At 41.8% G+C, this 21,045-nt stretch overlaps 1 protein-coding gene across 7 annotated transcripts in view; it reads right to left on the bottom strand.

Moving 5' to 3' along the window:
* Positions 1 to 21,045, bottom strand: part of TASP1 (taspase 1) — a 278,804-nt gene that overhangs the window by 82,530 nt on the left and 175,229 nt on the right. The window contains exon 12 of one of the 7 annotated variants that reach the window (XM_044928290.1): positions 17,253 to 20,440. The exons of the other annotated variants lie outside the window; for them this stretch is intronic. Coding sequence (XP_044784225.1) covers positions 20,385 to 20,440 — 56 coding nt within the window. The 3' untranslated portion in view covers positions 17,253 to 20,384. Of the gene's footprint in view, positions 1 to 17,252; positions 20,441 to 21,045 lie in introns of those variants that run through there. 7 annotated transcript variants of the gene reach the window in all.

Raw genomic sequence — 21,045 nt, 5'->3', positions numbered from 1 at the left:
TCCATGGTCAGTTCTTATTCTTCAGATCCATCCTATCATATCTATGACAGGCTATAGTTGTAGTACCGTATAGTACTTTATAGTAGCCATCTATAGTACTCCCAAATCAAGAAAATCATTCTCAGCAATCCTCAACCTACTCACACAAAATAAGACAAAATCAAAACAAAACAATTAACCCTCAGTTCTATGAGGCTGGATGGCAAGTTGTTTTTGAGTGAAGTGAAAATACTCGTGATTGGCAAAGCTTTAGGTTCACTAATCAATCATAAGTGCAATGCATACTAAGTCGCTTTAATCATGACTATAGCCCAAGGCTCCTCTGTCCGTGGAATTCTGAAAGCAAGAATACTGGAGTGGGTTCCCATACCTTCCCCTCCAGTAGATATTCCCAACCCAGGGATTGAACCCAAGTCTCCTGCATTGCTGGCAGATTCTTTACGCTGGGCCACCAGGGAAGCCTCATACATATACTGCTGCTGCTGCTAAGTCGCTTCAGTCGTGTCCGACTCTGTGCGACCCCATAGACGGCAGCCCACCAGGCTCCCCCATCCCTGGGATTCTCCAGGCAAGAATACTGGAGTGGGTTGCCATTTCCTTCTACAATGCATGAAAGTGAAAAGTGAAAGTGAAGTCGCTGAGTCGTGTCCGACTCTTAGCGACCCCATGGACTGCAGCCTACCAGGCTCCTCCATCCATGGGATTTTCCAGGCAAGAGTACTGGAGTGGGGTGCCATTGCCTTCTCATGAAAAAAAAAAAAAAAATTCTGGTCAGAAAAAGTTATTACTTATGGAATTCTAGATTACATTTGTGCTGGACACCATGTAATATTTATAATATAATCCAAGGCACTATTGTTTAAGAGCAACGACTTTTACTTCAGGAGGACTATGCAGGTATTTTTTTAATCTTTTTTTTTTTTTTTTTTTTTTTGAGCTATAGCTGATTTACAATAATATATAAATTTCAGTTGAACTTAATCAGTCTTGAATATTCATTGGAAGGGACTGATGTTGAAGCTGAAACTCCAATACTTTGGCCACCTGATGCGAAGAACTGACTCATTGGAATAGACCCTGATGCTGGGAAAGATTGAAGGTGGGAGGAGAAGGGGACCACAGGGGATGAGATGGTTGGATGGCATCACTGACTCAAGGGACATGAGTTTGAGTAAACTCCAGGAGTTGGTGATGGACAGGAGGCCTGGCATGCTGCAGTCCATGGGGTCACAAAGAGTCAGACACAACTGAGCGACTGAACTGAATATAATGACTCATGATTTTTAAAGGTTATACTCCATTCCTAGTTATTTTAAAATACTGGCTATATTCTCTGTGCTGTACAATATATCCTTGTAGCTTATTTATTTTTTACATATTAATGTACCTATTAATCTCCTACTCCTATACTGTCCCTCCTCCCTTCCCACTCAGTAACCACTAGTTTATTCTCTGTATCTGTGAGTCTGGGATTTTGACATTGTTGTTGTTACACTCACTAGTTTGTTTTTTTTTTAGATTCCACATATAAGTGATATCAAGATACTGTCTTTCTCTGTCTTACTTATTTCACTAGGCATAATGCCTTCCAAGTCTATCCATGTTATTACAAATAGCAAAATTTTATTCTTCTTTATGGCTGATTAGTACTTGAGTGTGTGTTTATCATATCTTCTTCATCCATTTATCTACTGATGGACACTTAGGGTGCTTCTATATCTTGGCTGGTGTAAATAATGCTGCTATGAACATTGGGGTGCATATATTTTTAATTAGTGTTCTCGTTTTCTTTAGATATATACCCGGGAGAGGAACTGTTGGATCATATGGCAACCTTATTTTTAGTTTTTTGAGAAACCTCCATACTGTCTTCCTCAGTGGCTGTACCAATTTACACCCCCACCAACAGTGTACAAGGGTTCCCTTTTCTCCACATACACACCAACATGTGTTATTTGTGATCTTTTTTCATAGTCATTCTGGCAGGTATAAAGTGACATCTCGTGGTTTTGATTTGCATTTCTCTTATGAATTAACAATGTTGAGCATCTGTCCATGTGTCTGTTGGATAGCTGCATGTCTTTTTTGGAAAAAATGTTTGCTCAGGTCTTTGCCCACTTTTTAATTCAGTTGTGTGCTTTTTTGAAATTGAATTGTATGAGCTATTCATATATTTTGGATATTAGCCCCTTACTGGTCATATCATTTGCAAATACTATTTTTTTCTCCCTTTCAGTAGGCTGTCTTTTTTGTTTGGTTAATGGTTTCCTTTGCCGCACAAAAGCTTTTAAGTTTAATTAGATCCCATTTGCTTATTTTTGCTTTTGTTTCCTTTGCTTTAGCTATAAGATCAAAAAAAAAAAAAACTCTACAATTTATGTCAGAGAATGTTCTGTTCTCTTCTATGAGTTTTATGGTTTCTGGTCTTATATTTAGGTCTTTAATTCATTTTGAATTTATTTTTGTATATGGTGTTAGAAAATATTCTAACTTTATTCTTTACATGCAGCTGTTCAGTTTTCCCAGTACCACTTATAGAAGAGAGTGTCTTTTCTTCCCTGTATATTCTTGTTTCCTCTGTCCTAGACCATATGTGTATGGGTTTATTTCTGGGCTTTCTATTCTGTATCATTGATTTTTGTGCCTTATCTTGTGCCAGGAACATACTGTTTTGATTACTGCAACTTTGAAGTATAGTCAGAGGTCAGGGAATGTGATACTTCTAGCTCTGTTCCTCTTCCTCGTGCTTGTTTTGGCTGTTCAGGGTCTTCTGTGTTTCCATACAAATTTTTTAATTATCTGTTGTTGTTCTATGAAAAATACTACTGGTATTTTGATAGGGTTGCACTGAATCTATAGATTGCCTTGGGTAGAATTGTTCATTTTAAGAATATTAATTCTTCCAATCCATGAATATGGTATATCTTTCCATCTATTTGTGTCATCTTCAATTTCATTCATCAGTGTCTTACAGTTTTCCAAATATCCCCACTTGATTTGGTAAACACACACATGATCAAATAATGCAGATATTCATAATGCAGATATGCACCTAGGAGTGCAGGGGACTGTCTCCAGCAGTTACCACACAAAGTTTACCAAAAGGACAACAGACCTGTTCAGCTTTGCTTACTTTTACTCTGTAAGGTCAGAGCTTGCTCGCTGACTGTGCTGAAGCATATGACATTGAGGCTTCCGATCATGCTTCTGACTCAATCTTAGAGTCAGTTTAATGTAGCAACTACTTGCTGTGCTCTAGTAAACTTTACTTTTAAGGAAAGAAATCTGTCTTACTGTGGCAGAATGGCTTCATACAGTCTTTGTCTGGAAAGCTTGATAAAATGCTGATATTGTGATATAATAAGGAATATGTATTTTGGTCTTTATTCAGGATTCCTGGCACACAAATCCTAAAACCCTGTGATTTCCTGTATAAGACCAATAGGTGCATCTTAATATTTAGTTTTGTTCCCAGTTCCTGAAAGAGCTCCAGAGCAATAAAAGTGAAATGAATGTCTCTGGTTAATCACAATAAACCCCTTTCAACCACACCAGAGTTTATATTAATGTGGTGACTCTTGGAAAACCTCTAGATAACCTAAGAATGGCTGGGGGGGTGGGGGTGGGTGGGGGCTGGTTGCCAGGGGGACCAGCCAAGTGATTAAAGGGTTGAGACTTTCAGCCCCACAGGTTTCACCTCAGGGCAGGGAGAAGAGTTAGAGGTTGAATTAATCACCAATTGGCAATGATTTCATCTATCTTGCTTATGTAACAAGGTCTCCATGAAAAAACAAAAGGATCGTGTTTGGAGAACTTCCAGGCTGGCAAACACGTGGAGTGACTGGGAGAGCAGTGAAGCCAGAGACGACATAAAAGTTCTACACCCTTTGCTCTCTACACCTCTTCCACCTGGCTGTTTATGAGTTATATCTTTTATATATCAGAAATGTCTAGTAACTGAGTAAGTAAACTGTTTTGAGTTCCATGAGCCACTGTATTAAATTAATAGATCCTAAGGAGGCAGTGGTAAGAACCTGAGAATTTTCAGCTGTGGGTCAGAAACTCAGGTGACAGCCTGGACTTGGGATTAGCATGTGAGGGGCAGGGGGGCTGATCTCGTGGGGCTGAACCCTTAACCTGTGGGATGCGATGTTATCTCCCGGTAGAGAGTATCAAAAATAGAGTTCAACTGCAGGACACCAGCTGGTGTCATGAGAATCAGAGAAATGCCTGGTGTGGGAACCAACCCCCTGATACATATGGAGATGAGCAGTGTTAAAAGTGAAGTCCTGAGAGCAGAGGAGACACACAGGAGGGTTTTTCCCTTATGGTGAAGACTGATGCTGAAGTTCCCATCAAGTTTCTGGATGCCCCAGTATGTTTACATTTGCTACTGTATTAAGAGGGCATACAGTTAGACAATTATGAATGCATATTATCATCTATTAGGGCTTGGGTTCACAACTCTAGATCTAGAACACTGCAGTGTTTACACTGTGAACTCTAAATGAGGTTATCATGTATCCGTACACGTTGAGTTACTATTACAGTCTGCACCCATAACAGGGAGACACTGGTTAATGCAGGAGGGCATTTACAGAGAGGGCTAGACCACAGTTAGAAACTGCACCAATGTGAGGCTTTATATCTTGAAAATATTTGTCTATGTATTACATTTTTAGTGAAGTCAGCGAACATACCAAATACTAACTCTGTATTCAGCATTCACCCAAGCAAAGTGAAGTTGCTCAGTCGTGTCCGACTCTTTGTGACCCCATGGACTGTAGCCTACCAGGCTCCTCTGTCCATGGGATTTTCCAGGCAATAGTACTGGAGTGGATTGCCATTTCCTTCTCCAGGGGATCTTCCCAACCCAGGGATTGAACCCGGGTCTCCCACATTGTAGACAGACGCTTTACCATCTGAGCCACCAGGGAAGTCACCCAAGCACTGTGGTACACAAAACAGTAAAAAATAAAAGCTGTTTCTGAAAAACTTACAATCCAGATGGCAAGATACAATTTATTTAGATAAGAGCTAGAGAACAATGTGTATATATTAAATTTTATACACAGACTCATATATACAAATACACATACTACACTGTATGTATACTATATATATACTACAAATATATGTGTGTATATATATAATATACTATATAAAGTGTATATATAATATATATTATATACTATATATAGTGTGTATATATATAAAATATACTATATACATACTATAAATATCTATATCTGTCTACTAGAATGCAATGGCCACTAGAACATCTTGTTCACCACCCATGACTTAGAATAGTGCCTGACATAAAACAAGTGATCAATAAATACTTGTTTGATGGATGAATGAAGAGCCCAATAGAGGGCCTCTTGTTAAATAGTTTAGAACTTGATAAGGGCACACTCACTGTATTAGGGGAGGGCCTCAGGGTAGAGGAAAGAGGGGAAAATCTGGATTGAACTTGGACAATGGATTGAACTTGGATCAGTATCATGTCCCCAAGCAGGCACTAGAATGAGCGGTCACAGCTCTTCACTAATTGGGCCAGATGAACCTTGAGAAAGGCCACAAGAACACAGAATATTCAGAAAATGGCAGGTCCTCAATATCTGCTCGATTTTTGAAGCCCAGAGGAAGGCTGAACAGCTGCTTGGCTGTGAGTTCGTGGCGGGACGCTGCCCTGCACAGACCACATGGGGGAAGGGCAACCGAGTCTGGACACAGAGGGCGGCTCTGTCACACTAAGTAGCTGAGGGCTTGTGAGAGGAGCAAAGAAAAGGACAGGAGCAGGGCCTGGTGATCCAAGGGACCACGTGCAGAGAGGGTCAAGGTGGGAGAACAACAGAGAAGAAACAAACCGAACTGGCTAAACTGAAGTGATGGGCAGGGTAGTGGGGGGAATGCCAAGGAACCAGTGTCCAAAATTGGTCAACTTGCTGAAATGGGAACAGCAGAGGAAGAGAACGATCTGGGGGGTGGGGCAGCAAAAGAGAAGGCTGAAGCGGCAGCTGTAAGAGTCAGCAGTGAGTCCCCAGGAATGTGAAGAAGCTGGTGTCATCTGTAAGAGCTTAAGGCTGATGACAGTGGTCGCCATGGACAGAACTTTCAAAGAACAGAGCCCTGATTATATTTTGGTTGTTGTTCAGTAACTAAGTCGTATCTGACTCTTTGCAACTCCATGGACCACAGCCCGCCAGGCTCCTCTGTCCATGGGATTTCCCAGCCAAGAATACTGGAGTGGGTTGTCATTTCCTTCTCCAGAGGATCTTCCCAATCCAAGAACTGAACTCAGGTCTCCTGCACTGGCACGCAGATTCTTGACCGCTGAGCCACCAGGGAAGCAAAAATATTATTAGTTGTTTCAAAAACTCAAGCAAGCACTGCTCCATCCAGAGTTCCCACATTGAGAGCTGAGTAAGTGTTCCTTTTCTGCTGGGAGTGTTGCACATGGGAATGGACTTAAGGAAAATTTAAAAAATGCTATACTGAAAAACTGGGCTTCCCAGGTGATGCTAAGTGGTAAAGAACCCACCTGCCAACGAAGGAGAGTTAAGAGATATGGGTTCCATCCCTGGGTCGGGAAGATGCCCTGGAGTAGGAAAGAGCAACCCACTCCAGCATTCTTGCCTGGAGAATCCCCTGGACAGAGGAGCCTGGTAGGCTACAGTCTATGCGGTCACAAAGAGCTGGATACAACTGAAGCAACTTAGCATGCACACATCCTGAAAAACAGGTGGGGGAACAACAAAAAGGTGACCCATCATCTGTAAGGGTGTGTGGACACCACGGTTGCTTTACCTTCATTTGTCGACAAGGCTTCACCATGTACCCGTGAGTTATGCACTTGCCCCTGTTCCGTGTGCTGGGTGTACCCTGGGAAACAAGACTGACTTGGGCCCGGCTCACAGGAAGGCTATGTGCTATAGCAGGAGGCAGTCAAACAAGGAAATATACACCTGATATTACAGCTGCCACAGAGGAAACAGAGGAGGAGGTGAGGCGGAGACCCATGAGGACGAATGGAGACTGATGCTCAGGACTTTCTCAGCAGGTGGCATTTTAATTCAGACTAAAAGTTGATGAGAAAGGGATCAGCTAAAGCTTGCCAATGCAGGAGACATAAGAGGTGCATGTAAGAGACATGGGTTCCATCCCTGGGTTGGGAAGATCCCCTGGAAGAGGGTGTGGCAACCCACTCCAGTATTCTTTCCTGGAGAATCCTACGGACAGAGGAGCTGGTGGGCTACAGTCCATAGGGTCACAAAGAGAAGGACACGACTGAAGTGGCTTAGCACACAAAGACAGGAAAGAGGAATAATCAAGAGAAGGAAACATTGTATGCAAAGGTCCTAGGGTATGAAAGAATCTGGAAAATCAGAAAAACAGAAAGAAAACAAAGGAGGGCAGCCTAATGAGCAAGGGAGGAGAGTGAGTGAGCAGGCCCGAGGCAAGAGGACAGGCAGGAGTCACATCGCAAGGCCATGAGGTCATGTCTGCATTTTACCCTCTGCAGCGGAGGACCGTCAAAGGCTAGAGAAGAAACCAGAACAGGCTGCTCTGTGGAGCACAGACAGGCTTCGGGGAGGGTCAGGAGGAGAGGCAGGAATGTGCGGAGGACACTCGTGTGGTCCAGGTGAGAGCTCCTCCCTGTGCGTGCAGAGGCTCCCTGGCCCCTGGACAGCCTCGCCGCCCCTGGGCCCAGAGAGGCAGCTGAACCGACCACGGCCTCCCCGGCATGTCGAGCACATGCTGCTCAGAGAAACCGGAGAGGAGGAAACGGCACTGGGGATGGAAGGCGGGTGTCTGCCAAGGAGAGCATCCAGGTCACTGCTCCCAGGAGGGGCCCAGGTACCACACCGGCACACGTGCCAGGGGTCCCTGTCCCTGACCTGTCGCTCCAATCAGGTCATTTACATGTCCCTTCATCATCACACAGGATCCACAGCAGTGCCCTGAGGACAGCTGGCGGGAATCCTGGGCACAGCGCTGTCAGCGCTTCCTGTGAAATTCCTTCCCTGGTCCAAAGCTCTGAGTCCTGCCCTAGGTTCATCCATCATGGTCTTATTCATCTCGGAGCACCCTCCCTGGCGCCACTCAGCACAGCTCCCGTACGTTAACCTTAGTGGCTGGCAGGATCTATTTCTCAGCTTGTCTTTCTTTACTAAATAAACCCCTGAACTTTTTTTTCACCTTCAGTGTGGAGTTTTAGCTGCCCTGTTTGGTTTAATTGTGAATTTTTACAGTCTACACATGCCTAGAAGCCTTGGGCTGTGGGTAACCTTTTACTAGAGGTCTAATAAATAAAACAAAAAAAGGAACTGCAGAAGTAAACCATAAATGACCTAAGGGCTGACTGATAGGCAAAAATGAGAGCTGTAAATTTTTTAATCTTTTAAAACAATTTTTGGAGAGTGAGATCTTATCATAACAGAGCAGCTAGAAAGAAAGCAAAGGTAATGAAAAAACTTAACTCCTTTCCTTAATTTTTATTTGTGAAAGTATCTCCACTGGAACTCATATGACATCAATGGCATTGAAAGACCAAATTAATCTGTCAGTCACTTTTGTTTTAATTTATAGAAGGATGGCAGAAGACCATCAAACCCGAGAAACTCTTAAGGAAAAAAAAAAAAAAACTTTTAATAAAATAACAAAATAAGATTTTAAAAATTTTAAAGCTTTGTAATCAGACAAGGGCTAGAAACAAAAGTTAGGTACTTAGTGGGAAGAAATGAGCAACATAACCCACAAGGAAAACTTGTGTTTTTGTCCTTAACATACGAGAAGAGGGATAAAAATTTAAAATGGAGTTCTATAAGTTTCTATCAAGAAACCAGATGATCTAGATAAATAAAATTTCAAAAACAGAATGGTGTATATATAACAGGATGGGTTTAGGAAATTATCAATCAATAAAAAACTCTTTGTCTTCAAAAATGAGTTTTTAGTAGAACTTTTGTAAGGAAAAAAAAAAAACCGCATTGTGAGTCTACTTGAAGGGTTTAAACTAAAATTAAGAAAATGGTTTTTATATGATTTTTCTGTATAAATATACATAGATGAATATATAAAAGTATCAACACTTCATAAACAGCCAATAATAATCTGGGATAAAGAGGAGATATTTTTCTTAAGGCTACTGGGAACTCCATCTACAGATCAGCAAGTTTGTCCAGAGGCACAGATACATGCTCATCTTTTCATAAAGATGTTATGTTAATAAGCTGAGATAGACATGGAAATGTCACTCTAAGAATTGGGGGAATTCCACAGAACCAAGGTCTATTCTGGGCCTGTCTCCCAGAAGGAGAGCATCACTAAACAGGAAAAAGATCCTCTGCTCAAAAATTGTCCAACAACATGGAAATGGAGTGAAGCACCACCATGAGACTCACACAAAATGCTAACTTGGCAGAGAGGCTCCAGGGATGGTTTCATTTATACATTTTCAGTTAGGCGTCTCCACCAAGACAGAAAGCTGAAGACAGCCTGGCCAGTGGTGGCGCAAAACCTTCATCTAGCTGTGCAGCCAAGAGGCGAATGCGGGAAACAGCGGTCAACCCAAGACACCGCAAAGCGGCACACCTGTCTCAGAGACGCTTTCAGCAGAGCACGACCTACGCCCACAGCTGAGTGAACAGTGTTGTTTTGATGGTGAGCACCCCGAAGGAAAGGGGGCAAAGCCAGTCATTCAGGCTGTTCATTCCATAGCTAAGTTTGCGCATCGAGTTCTGGGCCAAAGAGGAAAACTTCACGCTGTGCCCACCCAGGACTCCTGAGCCCCGTGGCTGTCTCACGGCCCTGTCAGTTGATTCCACAGCTCAGCAAAGAACAAGCAGATTTGAGGACATGCAGACGGACTTGCCAACATACAATGTTCACGCTGTGGATTCAGAGAAGAGTGCATTTCTCTTCCTCTCTTCATTGTGACAAACGGCTGGCATTTCTACACTTCTTAAGGGAATACAAGGTCTGAAATGGATGCGAATGTAAATGAGCTTCACAAAAAGAATCAAATATCATGCCGTGCCCAAGCGGGCGGGGTGGGGTTGGGGGTCCTCTTCCTTCTTCCTTCAGGCTGTCCCCAGACCCTGAATTGGATGAGTTTCCTGTCATTCGTCCATGCAGCAGTTCATCTACTGGCCCCTAGAGGTCACTCCCCATCACTGCTCTAAGACTGATGTCCTCGTCTGTTTCTCTGACATCCGTCCTGCCACTGTTCCTAGTGACTTCACGGTGTGGAGGGTATGCCTCCAACTCCTTGACCTCTCAATTCCTTGACCTGTTCTCGCCCAAGAATCTCGTCCTGCACTTGATGGCAGTCACCCACTCTCCCTGTCATACCTAGTCCTTGTGACTGCCAAGCGAGCATGCCCCTAACCTCTACCCCTCACTTTCCAGCGCGCACCCTCTAGTTCCCAGACTCCAGTGATCTCTCAACCTGTCCCTGGCCCCTCAATCTCCACTTTGGTTCCTAAGTGGGCTAGCATCTGTGGTCTGTCATGATCATGAATTCCCTGCAGAATCTGCCAGCTACTGCAGCTTACTCATGTCCAATACCAAATGCCAACCATAAGTAAACCCTACCCTGTGCCTGCACCATAAGCTGAATTTGGCTAAAGAATCACATAATCATGCCAAGTACTCTGTAAATTCATGAGCACTAACCTCAATTTGGGCCTTCCATGCTGCCCTGCAATCATCATACATTTCCCAAGCACAGACTTATACTTTCTCATTTCTCCTCCAGTTTCTAATAACTCTTCCTCCATCCTAACTCTGCAGCTGACCTGGCTTCCTAATTTCCTAAGAAACATGGTAACAACCAGAAAGAGCCTTGGCAAGCTCGCACAGCCCCTTGATTTGGCCACATGGACTTCTTCCTGATCGCCACAGATAAACTGCTCATTGTTCCTCCAAGCCCAATCACAAGGCCCCTTCCTTCTCACTCACCCCTGGACGCCACAATAGAGATTCACCACCCCCTCCACCGTCACCCCTCTCCAAACACACACAGCATTCTTTTGTCTCTCTATTAGATCATTCTCCTAGATCACTTGCTCTTAATTTCTCCTATGTAGAAAAACAAAACATAGACAAAACAAAACAAAACCCACTTTGCTCTACAGCTGTTACTCCATTCTCTTCTTTTAAGAAAGGAAAGATTTCTTGAAAGACTTGTCTGTGCTCACTGTCTTCTACCTCTCTGCTCTCATTCTCTTTCCTTACCCACTCAAATTGGGATTTTAATCCCCATCAGAGCACCCAAACCCTCCTTGCAAGGCTACCCACAACCTTCACAGGGGGCTATAGTCAAAGATCAATCCCTCAGCCTTCATGTTACTGACTACTCGCCAGCAGCATTTAACCTGCTGATCACTCTTTGCTGCTTGAAAGTTTTTAGTTCTTGGATTTCACAAACTACTAGACTTTCTCCAGGAAGAGCATCAGCTGCGCTGCCTCGATTTCCCTGCTGGCTCCTCTTCATCTTCTTGACTTTAATTCTGGAATATTCCAGAGCCATTCAGTACCTTTTTTATTCATATCCATTCCTCTGATGATCTGGTATAGTCTATCACTTTAAAATACCATCAGCACACCCTCGATTCTCACGTTTATTTGAGCTCACGCCTCCCCACCTCCCTGAAATTGAGATTCAAATATGCAACTGCCTAATGTACACTTCCACTTGCACGTTCAATAAGTGTTAGGGGAAGCACACTAACTGAGATCGCCCACCCTGGCCGGGCACCATAGTAACTACTGGTGTGAATGATTTTACAACAGGAGGTCCTAGTAAGGAACAGGGAACTAACAAGCCACTACCAACCGGAGGAGTTCAGGAAAGGTCAAAAGGAGATGCCACCTGTCCTACTGACCTCCCAGAATCCCCCTCGCTGGAATCCATCTTGGCTGAGCAATGCGTGCACCACCACGAAGGACTCGGAGTCAGAGTGACTGGCCAGAGAAAACCTGGAAACGAATCCTATCACCATAAAACCTGAGACTGTGAGCTACATGGCACAGCAGTCCTCCTGGGTTCCCTCACCCTCCCACTCTCTGCCCAGGCACCTTTTCCCACTAAAGTCTCTTGCTTTGTTAGCACGTGTGTCTCCTCGGATAATTCATTTCTAAGTATTAGACAAGAACTCTTTTTTGGGCCCTGGAAGGGGTCCCCTTTCCTGCAACGTAAGCACCACCTGAAACTCTTGCTCTTTCCCCCAAGACTTCATCCTCCTGGAGGCTTCCCCCACATCAACAAACAACAACTCCATTCCTTCAGTTGCCCAGGCCAAAACCTAAGTCATCTTTGACTCTCTTTATCCCTCACCCTGTATCAACTGATTAGCAAATCATGTTAGCTCTGCCTATGAAAGCTACCAACATTCACCTTCTGCTTTCTCTTTGACCAGCATCATTCTAGTCTAAGCCACTACTGTCTGTTATAACTCAGTCCAGCCTCATAGACCCAACTGGTCTCCCATGTTCCACTCCTGCCCCCGCAGTCCACTGTCAGCACTGTGGCCAGAATGACGTGTTAGACCTAAGTCAAGCCGTGCTGTTCCTCTTCTCAACACTCTCCATGGCTCCCATCTTACAATGGCTTATAAGTCCCAACAAGCTGGCCCAGGCCACCTCTGAGCTCATCCCCAGCCCTTCTTCCTTCTTCCCCTCGCTCACTCTACTCAGATCACCCTGCTCCTCTCAACCTCTCCAGACATAATGTGGCCTCCTTTTCACCTGCCGTTCTGGAATGTTCTTCCCTTCATTTGCCACTCAGCTCTGTTCCTCACCTTTGGATTTTTGTTCAAAAGTCTCTTTAGAAACCACAAGTTCCTTTCCTGCACTTACTATCCACCATTCCTACTTCATTGTCTCTGTAGCTCATATTACTATAGCATAGACTACATTTTTAACTATTTGTTTGTCTGCTTGACTTGATAAAATGGAAGTTCCATGACAGCATGGATTTTGTTTTATTCATTGCTATATGACACACACCCAGGGTCTGGTATAATGCCTAAAATGTCGTGTATGCTCAAATATTCATTGAATGAATAAATTAATGTTTTTGTAACTACCAAGATGGAAGGTCTCTTCTGGATCATCTAGGCCAGGGATTGGCAAACTTTCTCTATAAAAGGCCAGACAGTAAACAGTCTCAGCTTTGCTGCTATAAGGTAAAAGCAGTCATACACAGTATGTAAAACAATCAATGGGGCTGTTTCAACAAAATTTTCTTTACAAAATCATGTAGCTAGCAAGATTTGACCTGTGGACCACAGTCTGCCAAACCCCAATCTAGGTTGTTAGATCTGCTGCTGTGCATTAAAGTTTTAATCACCAATTCTCCCAGAATTTATTAAACAGACTTTATAACTACAAGAGCTAGAAAGGACCATCTAGACCAAGAATCATCTAATCCAACCCCTGTGGCAGACAGTAGATGTATACGTAGTATCCATTCTTTCTTTCCAACTAAAACAAGTCCAATTTTATTGAAGGGAAAGCTCAGAAATTTCTCAGTCTCTCTGCAGCTAGAAGTGACCAGAGAACACAGTTCTGACCAAGAAGACCCAAAGAGACATTGAGTGGGAGGCCCTTTTAGGAAAAGTCCTTTAAAAAGGTTTCACAGTTATCATATGATCCTGCAGTCCCACTCCTGGACATTTATATGGAGAAAATTCTAATCTGAAAAGATACATGCACTCCAAAGTTCACACTGGCTCTATTCAAAACAGCCAAGACATGGAAACAACCTAGATGTCCATGGGCAGATGAATGGATACAGATGCAGTGCATGCATACAGTGGAGTGCCCCTCAGCCGGAAAAAGAACAAAGCGATGCCACTTGCAGCGGCACAGACAGGCCTAGAGTTTGTCACACTGAGTGTGGCAAGTCAGACAGCGAAAGACAAACATCATACGACAGCACTCACATGTGAAATCTTAAATGATACAAATGAACTTATTCACAAAAGAGAAACAGAATCACAGACATGGGAAACAAGTTTATGTGTACCAAAGAGGACACAAGGGAGTGGGGAAGAAGAAGAGATAAATTAGGAGTTTGGGGCTAACATATATACACTGGGAACTATACTCAGTATCTTATAATAACCTATAAGCAAAAGAATCTGAAAAACAATGTATAACTGAATCACTTTGCTGTATACTTGAAACTAACACAACATTGTAAATTAACTATACTTCAACTTGAAAAGAAAAACTTTCTAAAAAGAAAAAGTGATTCACAGGTGGCACACTACGTTTGCTGTGACCTCGGGGAATGGTAAGAGCCACACGCTATGGGCGGCAGAGCCAGAGGAGAGGGCCAGGAATGTGGAGGAATGTGGGGCTGGTGCACAAGTTCTCTGGATGTCTTATTAGGAGAGGAAAAATTAATCTCCTGATAAGTCATGGTAAGTGGCTTTTAAAGAGGGAAGATAAGTCCTTGGTTAAGCCACTATAAGTAACTTTTAAAGAGAGAAAAAGAATCATCAAAGATCCTAAAACAGACCAGAGACTTGAACTGACCCTTTCACTTCAGTAGCCTTCCTCTCGCGCTGCTCCCCTCAGAGTAAAGTCTTCCCGCCACAAAAGACACAAAGTGCAACAACTGATGGAAACCCAGACCTGCTGTGACTTCAACAACTTGGGGTTTACTTTTCCCACCAAACAAGCAGTCTAGAGCAAAGTGGCTTTCACATATGCAGCAACAGGTTTATAGTGTCAAGGCCATGATTTCTATGAGTCTCCCATTTGCTCATGGCTACAATATGGTTGCTCTTACTCCACGTAGTACATTCACATTCGGGAAGGGAAGAAAGGAAAAGAGGTGATGTCAGTCCTTTTTATCAAGAAGACAAAAAGCTCACCCAGAAACTTTCAAGCAGACACTTGCTTGTATCTTGTTGGTTTGATGCATATTGTATGGCCTCCCAGCCATACAATAACCAAGGGAGTCTCAAAATGTAAATAGTTTTTATAGTCTAAGTAGCAGAGGCATGGGAGGGCAAAGGACGTTGAGAACGACTGCAGGACAATCCAGCTCACAGCACATGCCACTCTGTGTGTGCACTCGAACAGGGTGCAAAAGTTTGTCTGTAGAAGCGATGAATACAGTGTGACCCCTGACAGTTTATATTTTTTACTGCCTGCCTTAAGAATATTTTAAAATGTGACAATATAATGGATTTTAGATTTGAAGCATAAGCTGAAAATAGAAATACTGAGGGCTTTTCACAATTCCAAAAGTGAAGCATTAACCAAGTAGTTATATATTTATGTTTATATGCTTCCTATTAAAATTTAATCCTCCTGTCAAATAAATGCACATCCAAAAGTTAAAAATATTTATTTCCTGTATATTTCTCCTTAAATATAAGTTTTCAATTATTTAGCGAACTACGTTACAATTTTAATTAACTTCTCAGGATCTACAAACCAGTTCTGTTCCCTCAGTTTTGCTAAATAGTAAACAGTTCAGATATAACCTAAGTCTCAAAGATTTGTTACTTTTTTTATCATAAGCTTTCCTACAAAGAAAGTCAACTACCCTACCGAGTCACCATTAGCCTTCAGTGCAAAAGCATTACATTCACAAATATTTTTATCTGAGCCATTGGAATGTGTCAAACATTATAACTCTTCATCTTAAATACTCAGAAGATACCTCCTAAGAACAAGGATATCTTCTTCCCTAACCACAATATTCTTATTGTGTCTCTTTTAACAGAACTAGAGCAAATAATCCTAAAATTTAAAATTTATATGGAACCATAAAAGACCCAGAATTGCCAGGGAGAAAAAGTAAAGCTGGAGGCATAAACTTTTCAGCCTTCAGACAATATTACAAAGCTATAGTAAGCAAAACAGGGTGGTATTGGCACAAAAGCAGACATATGGATCAATGGGACAGAACAAAGAGTTCAGAAATAAATCCCTACACCTATGGTCAATTAATCTAGGACAAAGGAGGCAAGAATGCATCAATACAATGGAGAAAAGACAATCTCTTTAGGAAGTGACGCTGGGAAAGCTGGATAGACACATGTAAACCAATGAACCCAGAACACACCTTCACATCATACATAAAAATGAACTCAAAATGGGTTAAAAACGTAAGTAAAGAGATGAAACTCCTAGAAGAGAACATAGGCAAAGCATTTTCTGACATAAATTGTACCAATGTTGTCTTAGGTCAGTCTCCCAAGCCAGTAGAAATAAAACCAAAAGTAAACCAATGGAACCTATTCAAATTTATCAGCTTTTTCACAGAAAAGGAAACCATAAACAAAAGAAAAAGACAACCTACAGACTGGGAGAAACCATTTGCAAATGAGGAGACCAACAAGGGCCTTGTTGTTGTGGTTCAGTCACTAAGTTGTAACCGACTCTTTCGTAATTCCATGAACTGTAGCCTGCCAGGCCCCTCTGTCCATGAGATTTTCCAGGCAAGAATACTGGAGTGGGTTGCCATTTCCTTCTCCAGGGATCTTCCTGATGCAGGGATCAAAATCTCCTGCATTGACAGGTGGATTCTTTACTGCTGAGCCACCAGAGAAGCCCATAATCTGAGCTCAGCCTCACCTGAAACTGAAAACGCAACCCAGAAGTGAGATAAATACCAGCAGGACATCAGTGTCGCTGAGCCTCAGATGGACTGTCTGAGAAGCTGCCAGTGTGCGCCGCCCACGATTAATGCTAATGGATGCACTGGGCTCCACCACACTCGCAGGAGGCTCAGAATCATGTTGTTTACATGTACCTCGGTCTTCACAAATATGTGGTTTCCACAGGTTCAAAAATCATGGTTACTCTCAAATATCTAATGGCTTTTAAAGAAAAATTAGGTTATGATGAGGAGAAGCAACTTCACAACCATAAAAACAATTCTAAAATCTATTACAAATATTATAATAATTGTGGATTTCCTTATTTTACCCACATCCACCAAATGTAACTTAAGCCCTATTCAAACTAATCAGTCAGTTATATGTACAACTCAGCCTTCAGCTTCGTATGACTGAACTTTCCTTTCCTTCTTGCAACATTATAATTATGTGCTCCAAGTTTACTGTAACTATTAATATTAGTGGCTTTTCTCCACATGCTCACAACGAAAGGAACAGACAAAACCCTTTTTTGATCACCTAATCAGTACCCTTTGGAGGAAAAGAAAACTCTAGTATGGAAACAAAGATCTTTATTTTTCTTTCTTTTTTTTTTCTTCAGCATGGGATGAAACACATTCTTTGAGTGGTTTTAATTAAATCCTAATATTTCATAAACATCTTTTAACAAAAATTCAAAATAAAGTACCTATTGTGAATGCTCATCAGCTCCCAATTCTGTGATGGCACCAACCTTTATCATCAAGTCCGCGGTGCCTAAATCTGGCCAACTTTGAAAACAAATATACCAGCAACAAAACTGGTAGGTTTTTTTTTTTTAGAGTAACATGACACTGTTTACAGAGCTGTTTTGCTCTTTTCCTTTCTCAGTACTGTGCTTATTACTTGCTTTCTAACCAAATACTATTACCAAATTATTTCCAGTTATCAAAATTTGGTAGGAAATTTAAATGGTCTTTTCTTTGTTTCCCAAAAGGCTTGAGTAAGAACACATTTGCTGTTGTTGACATCATCATCCTCTGCTATTTAAAAAGCACCAAGTGTCCAAAACACATGGGATTTCCAGGCTCTAAAAGAAGGCTAGAGCTCTTGTGTAAACAGGAAACCTAGGCCACAGGGACAAAACCAACTTGGGTTGTGAATGCACAAAGCCCAGCAAAGTCACAGCTCTGTTGCCAGATACCCACTTCCACTCATTCCAATAAGTTCATTTTGCTAATCTGCTGCTGTTCAATTGTTAGTAATTTAATACAATCACAAGTTTTTCTTTTTTTCTTATTTGTAACAGGAGAGGAAGAAGAGGAAAATGACTGAGTTCCCCAGGACAGGACAACCCAGCTTTCTCCAAGACTCCCCCTTCAAGAGCAGCACTTCAGCCACACCACAGCAAGCAACCTCTGGGCTTCTTGGAAATTGTGCTAATTTCAATTTAATAAGCAGATGAACTATTTATTTTCAAATGATGATTACCTGGGTCAATAAATGGGAATTTTAACCACCTGCTCTAGCCAAAGAAAGAAAATTATGTGTCAAATTCTTACAACTTTCAACAATTCCACTGAGTATAATCTAACCAATCACTCTTCCTATTCTCCCTCCTCTCAGCCTTACAGCACAAGCTTTCTGCATCTTGCTTAAAGTGAGATATATGATTACTTCTTAAGCCTCTTTCAATTCTGCCATCAGCTTCCTAAAGAACATTCCTGAAGGCCCTGAGAAAACCACATTCATTTCTAAAGTGACCGTCAACCTTGTAGTCACTTGCTATCTTTCTTCTATTTTCCTTTTGTCCCTATCCACCCACTCACTTAAATTTATCCTGATTTGTAAAATGACTATACACTTAAAAATATTCTGTATATGTATCTACAGTCACTTGGGAAGAACAATCTGACTGATTTTGCAGCTTGCTGATCCTCCATGAGATACACTCTAGTTAAAGGAGAAAAAAGATGAAAGGCAAAGTATCATCTTCAGTAAGTTTGTGTGCTACTGGTGCACAGCTGAAATGCGAAGTTGTAGATGTCAGTCATCTACTGAACTCTCAACGACCCAGCTTATCACCAAAGACCCTGGCTGGAAGACCATCATTTCTGGTCCTCTTTCTCTCCCAGCTGTTGAGAGACCTTCTTTTCTTACCCTGCCATTGCACATGCTTGAAAGTTGACTCATACCCTCCTACTGACTTGGCCTACCAGCTTTTTCTTGATATTCCTTTATATCTCTAAACACATGGAAACTCCTTGGTTATCTCAAAAAATTCAATGTCTCTGGCTTCAAGATGAGTGTCCTCCTCATCATATCTTTTCTCCCTCTCTTTCCTGTCTCCTCACAGGTCACTCTTTCCACCCGTTCTGAAGGCAGACACCTTAAAGGTTTTCACCCTCTCCTTAATTTATTCCACAGATGTTCTCTTTGCTAGACACTCTTCTGGCTGCTGGGGATACCGCAATGCAGGGGATGTGGGGTAGAATAACAGTCAAAATCTCTGCTCTCAGAGTTTGTGCCATGCTTAGGAGAGATAATAATAATAAAGTACAGGATAAATAAGTGTCAAGAAGAAACACAAACCACAGTAAGAGAAGTTAAAATTATAGGCAAGGTGGTTAGGAAAGACCTCTTTGAGGAAAGGACATACAAGTACATCTGGCCTCCTCAGCTGGATCATCCATTCTGTGAAAGATGCCATGAATTCCATAAATTCCAAGAGCAAGTCCAGAGTCTCAACTTCCCTCTCAAGCTCCAGGTCCACATATTCAACTGACTGTCTTGTCTACAAACACCTCTATACCAATACAACAGTCCAAATCAACCCCATTCTCTCCATGTGTTCAATGTTCCATGCATGACATTCTTATCAGGTCTTGTTGCCCTTGTAAGTCCAGGTCCAAGAGAATCAAAACTCTAGTTACTTCAATGGTTCTTTCACTGCATTTGTCCCATTCAGTCATCTATCAAGAATCTCAAGGATTCTCTCGCTGAGAGTCTCTGGCTCCTGACTCTCCTTTCCATCCACTCGAGTTCTGCTTCTCTACTTGCCATGGCCTTCACATTAGTAGTTTGACCTACAGGGCCTCCTCCTCCAATCCATCCCATGTCCTACCATTGCACTCCATTGCCAAAGCCTTAGGTGGCTCTCTCCAGTACAGTAAGCCCAATTTGGGGGTGTTCTTTTTCATTTATCATTACACCACTCTCCCTAATATACTCTGTCCACTTGTTAAGTTAGATTAGCTGCTGTTCACAAACCCAGTCTAAGAATCTCCCTCCTGAAGGAACCTCATTCATGACACGCCCCTAGATCTACTAGATATGACACCTCTTCCTCTGCTTCTTTTGAACTCTGCTTTTCCTACTTAACATATTAAGGGTTTAATTATGAAGTTTTTCATAAAACATAAAAAGATACATGTAGCATATTAACAGAACACATGAAATAGAACAAATGTTGATTGATCTACCAAACAACTAGAAAAATCCAACATTGTTAATACTGTTTAGACTCCCCAGGTCTTCTCTCCCAAAGGAAACCACCATCCTGAATTATTTTTCCATAACTTCTTGCTCTCGTACATAGTTTTACCATGCATGCGCGTCTTAATAGTGTCTGGTTTTGCAAAGTTATATTCATGGTGGCAACACCGACTGCAGTCCTTGGCAAACTGCATTTTTAACTTAGTATTATGGTTTTAAGGTTCTTTCATAAGGATGTGTGTCTCTGAGATCTGTTCATTTTCACTGCCACACAGCATTCTCCTGTTGATGGACATTGGAGTGGTTTCCATTTCCTGCTATTAAGAAAAAAACAATCCAGTACATATTGCTGTGTATGTCACCCCGGGCATGTAAATATAGGACTAGAATTTCTGGGTTGTGGGACACACACATGTTCCACTTTTTATAAGACTGATAAATATGTTTCTAAAAATGACTGTATCTATTGAAAAACAGCAATGTCTAAAATTTTTACTTATTTCATATTCTCTAGCTAGTGGCTCTAATATCTAAAGTCTTTGGTGGTCTGGTTAAAGTTTTTGTTGACATACTTTCTCTCATAGTAACTCTCCATCATGTGTGTTTCATTTTAATTTTAGCTCTTATTTTGAATTCACAGTTGAGCACTTCTTTGAGACCTGAATGGAAAGAGCACTTATTTAGGAAGGATTTTCATTTACTTCTGTAAAGCCCCTGGAAGCTTCATTTAACTAGGAATATCTTAAACAAAGATTCTAACCCATTCATTTGAAAGTGTGATTTTGTCATTAATATTTTGTCCAACATTATTAGATTATTTGCAGTCAAAATTTCTAGGATCTCCACTTGACAAAATTGCAAGGAATGAAGTCCCTATATTTCCTCTACTTTAGTATGAAACTTACATTTCACATTTAAACTG

This window comes from Bubalus bubalis, chromosome 14 (genome assembly GCF_019923935.1).
Source record: "Bubalus bubalis isolate 160015118507 breed Murrah chromosome 14, NDDB_SH_1, whole genome shotgun sequence".
NCBI lineage: Eukaryota > Metazoa > Chordata > Mammalia > Artiodactyla > Bovidae > Bubalus > Bubalus bubalis.
Note: the sequence above shows the minus strand (reverse complement) of the source record. Positions and strands in the feature narration are given on the sequence as shown.